This window comes from Glycine soja, chromosome 14 (genome assembly GCF_004193775.1).
Source record: "Glycine soja cultivar W05 chromosome 14, ASM419377v2, whole genome shotgun sequence".
NCBI classification, from domain to species: Eukaryota; Viridiplantae; Streptophyta; class Magnoliopsida; order Fabales; family Fabaceae; genus Glycine; species Glycine soja.
The window spans coordinates 8464139-8470024 of record NC_041015.1 but is presented as its reverse complement, the minus strand read 5'-3'; the positions used below and the strand labels follow the sequence as shown (position 1 = coordinate 8470024).

Genomic DNA, 5886 nt, shown 5'->3' with positions numbered 1-5886 from the left:
TAGAACCGCTTTTAAGCCCTCAAATGTCTCTTTGGAATTTGGATTTGTCATGGAACGAGTAAAGTTGCAATTTTTTTTTAACCATTTAACGTGTTTTTTTTTTCTTAAAGTAAAATTGGAGGTGTCTTGACTAATTATGACAAATAAGGGCAGCCAGAAACTTTAGTGCAAGAATATCTACGACAACCCCTTTTTCTTTTTGATTGAGTATTGGTGTCTTTAGAGAAAGTTCAAGATAAGAAAGTTAGGTGCAATGATGGTGTTATGCAGATTGAGGAACACAGACAACAAAACGAGAGAATGTGATCAAAGGGGATGGCTCTTTTGCATTATTTGACAAAACATGGAGTTGGTTTTGTACTTAGCTGGACCTAAGAAAAAGGAGCAACTCCCAAAAAAGCAAACTCAATAATTTAAGGGCCACTTTCATATCGTCAAAGCATCATTTCACTGAATTAATCATTAGTCTTCTTGTTAAAATTAACCACTTTCCCTCCCATTTGCGCAATTTCCTTCTCAAATTCGCAATATAGATCCAAAAGGCTACGGTTGCAAAAGGTCTTGTTCCACTAGGATACAGAAAGATGACAGATAAATGGCCCCACATGCCCCTAATTAATCCCCAAAATTCCTGCATTAATGTCTTTTTGCAAAACAACATATCCTGAATCTTCAAACCCCATCCTTTTAATTTTTTTCTCCCCCTCCAATGCTTTTTCTTTTTTGCCCCTCTCTTTCACATGCAAAATTTAACACACCACAGATGACATACGACATTCGTTGCATGTTTGGTTTCACGTTTCAGATATGATCTTTCACACATTTTCGAAGAAGCTAATAGTTACAACTTTTACACCTGAGAAGCTAGCTAGTAGTTAGTCATATAGCTTCTACATTCCAGACGTGATTTCTTCCTTCTCAACGAGTTTCCAAACACGCGCAGCGACGTTCATCCGCTTCTAGGTATCACTCCAAGCAGCAAAAAATGGCAAGTGAGACATTGAGACTGGCCTCATTTGAGAGGGAAACCAAGAGCCAACAGTGACACCATTAGCAATAGTAGGGCTAGTAACAATCTTTGACCCCATTGGAGGCTTTGGAAAGAGCAAAGTGGGGCCCGTTTTATCAGGGCTACCTTCCCTTGAGCTGCTTAAACTGGTGACCAGCGAGGAAGGGTTTGAAAAATGAGTCCCTATCTTAGTGGACTCATTCATCATGCCCTGGCTAGATCCTACTACTGACTCAATCCCAATGAGATCTTGTAGGGACACAGAGAAAGCAGCAGCAGCACCACCACCACCTCTATTATAATTTCCACACTTCATGGTTTTCTGGTCACAGTTGTTTGACTGTTGTTGCTGCTGCTGATGATGATACAAACCCATCTTCCAATCTGAAGATGAACCATTTTCATTATTATTGTTGTTGTTCACAGCCTCATGAACTTCTTCCCTGTTGCTTATGACTTGTTGGCTTGACACAACATTGTACTCTATGGCCTCAGTTCTTGGCTCACTATTCTTGTTTCTTCTAGCTACCTCCCCCGCTAGAAGGGTGTTGCTGGCCATGATTCTCTCAACATCGTATCTTGTTATGTCAAAGTTGGTGACAGCATTCAACCCACGAAATTTGATTGCAGCTATATCATATGCTTCAGCAGCTTCCTCTTGAGTGCCTAATTTGATTCATAAGAAAATGAATTTAGTTTTAAAGTACTATCAACATAAAAAATGACTTTTCAAAACAAAAAAAATGTTATCAATCTTATTATACATGATAAATTATGATTTTTTTTTATTAAATGACAGTATAAAATATTTTTGATAATATCAGTGATGACACGATAAGAACTCAAAATAAAAATTTTAATATATCAATACTCAAAACAATAAAATCTTTTTATTAGAGATCTAAAATAAAATTAAGTCATTTATAAAAGACCTTAAACGTATATAAGGCTACATTTTAATTAGATTCAAAATTCAAAGCGCAATAGAAAAAATTGAACTTTCTTGAGGTCATTCCTGTGGAGATATTTACTGTTTAAATATCCCTTCTTATTTTTAATCTTTCCAGAGAGAACAGCCTTAAAAAAAGTGACTTGTAGCACAGTGCAAAGTAGAGCTATACGATCAGCCTTATAGAAAGCATCGACGGTCAGTAGCATGATACTATGATACTATAATAACAAAGTCCTAAGAATGTATTCATTAGCCTAAAATCCCACTATTGCTGTGAAAGATTTGGCAATGAAGTACGAGGAAATGCAACAACTACTTTCCGGAAGGACTTACTGAATGTCCCAAGATAAAGGTCCTTATTTCCTGCAACTCTGCCTATCCTTGCTTGCCACCTGCCATGTTGGTGGTGCCTGCATAACATTAAAGGTGGATTTAACCTAATTAACCAACATGTTTAATTTCTATATATATATATAAAAGTAGCAGAGGAACAGCATGAACCTTGTCACTCCTCTGTACATTGAGGCACCCCTTGAAAACCCACTACTCTTTCTGCAAAGCCATCACCAACATCATCATTATACATTAAAAATAATTGGTAGCTTTTAGCATAATAATAATAATAATAATAATAATAATAATAATAATAATAATAATAATAATAATATAATATGTGTACCTTCTCAAGTGGGCCACATATTCCTGCCTACTCATATTCTTCATTTCTTCAAGTTCAGTTTGGTAATTTTCTAGCTGCCAAATACAAGAGAGAAAATGGGACTCCAAAGAGTTGTACAATACTTTGAGCCAGAAATGCCACCAGAATTGAAACATACCGAGAAGTTTATGTGCGTTGAAGGTCCCCAATACTTGAGAGCCGCAAGATCATAAGCCCTTGCGGCTTTCTCTTCCATGTCATAACCACCTTCAGTTCACAAACAAAAAAAATTCACCCCTCATCAAATTAGTATTCTGTAAAAGTATGAGCATTGAAAATGCAGACCCTTTGGAAAAGGACTTGTAGCATACCCAAATAAACTGTGGCATGCAACGTTTTGTTGAGTGGTCAATGGTCATCCACATTGTGAACACACAAAAGGTGAAACAATGTTAGTGGGCACAGCTCAAAAAACAAAGTAAGAAAAACACTAGTTCAAAATAAATAAAGTTTTCAAATTACCAATGAGTCAATACTAAAGCTTTTGCTAACTAACCTTGTCGTCCTTTCCTGGTTTGCCCTTCCTTCTTGCAACTGTTATCCCACAAATGCGCTTCATATCTACCAGTCCATCTATGCCTGCATACACAACAACCAAGAATGTCACCACAAAATTTACTCAAAAAACAAAGCAAACAACACATTAAGTTAAACTCAAAAAGTAACAACCACCATGAATTTGACTAGATAAACTACAAAAATTTTAAAAAGTGGAACTAAAGAAAAGAAATGAAAATTACTATGGTAAGATAGGACCACTAGGGTCAGCTTAATAGTAAGAGTTTGAATACTTCACATGGAATTTCAGATTCAAACCTCATTTTTGCTATTATACACAAAAAAGAAACAATTATAGAAATAAAGGGGTAAAGGTAAGTGAAGTAGTGAACTAAAACTAACCTTGTGACACCTCTATACTGAGAAGTTCTTTGCCCAAATGTGTCAATGGATTTCCTATGCACAGGTTGCTTCTGTCCAAGCTTAGAAGACCCTCTCTTTTTGGCATCCACAGTCACGGAGTCAGTTCCAGAAGATGAGATCTGAGTTGGAACAGTGACACAGCTTGATTGAGAACCAGGGCTCATAGACAGACTTAGAGACTGTAACTCCCCACAACCAACACTACTACCAACACCAATATTCCCAGAAGCACCATTATTATTATCCTCTCCAAGGCCACCACTACGACTACTATTCACTTGATCCTGCTCCAGATTCTGCTGAGTGGAAGAAGAAAATTCCCTTGGGGGCACCCAGTTTTTGAAGCAAGCAATGCCTTCCACCACTTGAGGCACTTGGGAGCAGCAAACTGCCACGTGGTGGGGTGGTGGTGGTGGTTGTTCCTTTGTTTCTTCTTCCTCCACTTGGTAAATCCCAAGCCCTGAGTAATATGAATGGTTTTGGTGCCTGAAAGGGTCAGAAAGAAGGTCCAGAGAAGAAGAATGGTCTCTGTTGGTTTCAGGTTCAGCATTCTGGTTGCTGTAGTAGATGCTGTCTAGGCTTAGAGCCATTGCTTCTCTCTCATGGGTTCCATAGTCTTGAGCCCCCATAGTTGCACCACTGAGGAAGTCCTCAAGTTTTGGAGATGAAGTTGGCATCATCACTTCAACAATAAGGCCACAACAAGAACAACACTCTTAAAGATCCATAATATTGCAAATTGCAAAACAAGAAAAAAAAAGCACTAAAACAAAAAATTGCAGTTTAGCATGTACTTTTTTTCTTGTTGTTTTTCAATCAGAATCGAAGTATCATTACAACAATATATTAAATATGTATTATAAATTATCGAAGTAAAACTCCAATTCTAATTGAACAACAACGCAAAAAAAAACAAAAAAAAAAAAAACACTTAAAAGGAATTGGAAGGAAAAGTTTTGAATGCATGGAAGAGGATAAGAAGACCTTACCTTGGGTTTGTGATCTGGTGAGAGCTTCCATAATGCAAAGTGACCCATCTGACTTGAGAGGCATCATGGCCAAAGGAGTGTGAAAGGTACTGTTTCCTCCAACACCATAACAGATTCCTGAGGTGTTGAGGTTTGAGGGTGACATATAGAAGTTAGTGGGAACAGTGTTGTTGTTGCAAGCTGCTGCAGCAGAAGCCTGAGGGTGATGATAGTAGTGATGATGATGATGTTGAGGAGCGCCAGTAGAAGAAGTAACATCCATTTTCATGTGGGGTGAGAGAGAGAACCCCAACCAGTTATGATTGTTCCCATCATTGGTGTTGCTATCATTCATGGACTTCATCTTTTGCTTCTTTTTCTTGGTTTTTTTCTTTCTTTTTTTTTCTCTCAACTTATAAATTACTTGAAAGAGGTTTGAACTTGCTATTGCTAGCACCACCACCAATATCTTCTCTCGTAGCAGCAGCTAGGCAAAGTCAATCATTGGGTGGCAAATAAACAAATCATATCAAAATAATAATCTTCTTGTTGCCAATGAAGACTTGGTTTTTGTTGTTTAGCTACAGGAAGGTTTTTTTTTTTCTTTTTTCTTTCTCACACAAGAAAAACAACCAACCAAAACTCTTTCTTCTCTTTCTCTCTCTTTCTTCACTCGAGCATAATAAAACTGGTCTCTTTAAACTAAGCAGAAGGAATAAGTGTTACTAGCAAGTGATGCTGGGAGCACCCACTTCATTTCATAGGGATCTGTGTATGTGTGTGCATATATACTCACAATACAAGTCTTTCGCCTTCTTTCTTTTCTTTTTTTATAAAGAAAATAAGAAAAGAGAAACCACCCCCACCAGCTAGACTTAGCTTTTTCTTAAACCCTATGCTAAACCCAGAATCTAATTTCAAAGTGGATAAGAAGAAAGAGCCCAAAATGGGAACGGTGAGATCAACTTTTTTTTGGTCATTTTCTGAAAACTTGAATGCTAGTAGGTGAATCTAGTGAGCAAATGACCAAGATATAGACGGTGAGGGGATTTGGGAAAAGATTCAGAACTCAGGTAGCCAAAAAAGTTTATTTAATATTCTTTTTATATTTTCATGATATTATATTTACACTACAAAAATATTTTTTTTAATAATCCTTGAGCTGAGACACAAAGAAAAAAAAATAAGAAATAAATAATTGATTTCATTAATAATATAGGATGATAAGAAAAGAAATAAATAATAATAATAATAATAATCAAATTATTAAAACTTTTGATCATCAAAATAAAAATACTTATTTTAAATATCTGACCAA

General features: G+C 36.5%; 1 protein-coding gene across 1 annotated transcript; it reads right to left on the bottom strand.

Annotated features, from left to right (window-relative positions):
• Positions 1-304: 304 nt before the first annotated feature.
• On the bottom strand, positions 305-5576 carry LOC114383380 (AP2-like ethylene-responsive transcription factor ANT). Its single transcript, XM_028343044.1, has 9 exons — positions 4590-5576; positions 3580-4282; positions 3176-3258; positions 2991-2999; positions 2798-2886; positions 2641-2714; positions 2463-2513; positions 2295-2371; positions 305-1675 (listed from the first exon to the last, which is right to left on the bottom strand). Exons 1-9 carry the CDS (start codon positions 4930-4932, stop codon positions 960-962), a joined length of 2145 nt encoding a protein of 714 aa, XP_028198845.1. The 5' UTR covers positions 4933-5576; the 3' UTR covers positions 305-959.
• Positions 5577-5886: the final 310 nt, after the last annotated feature.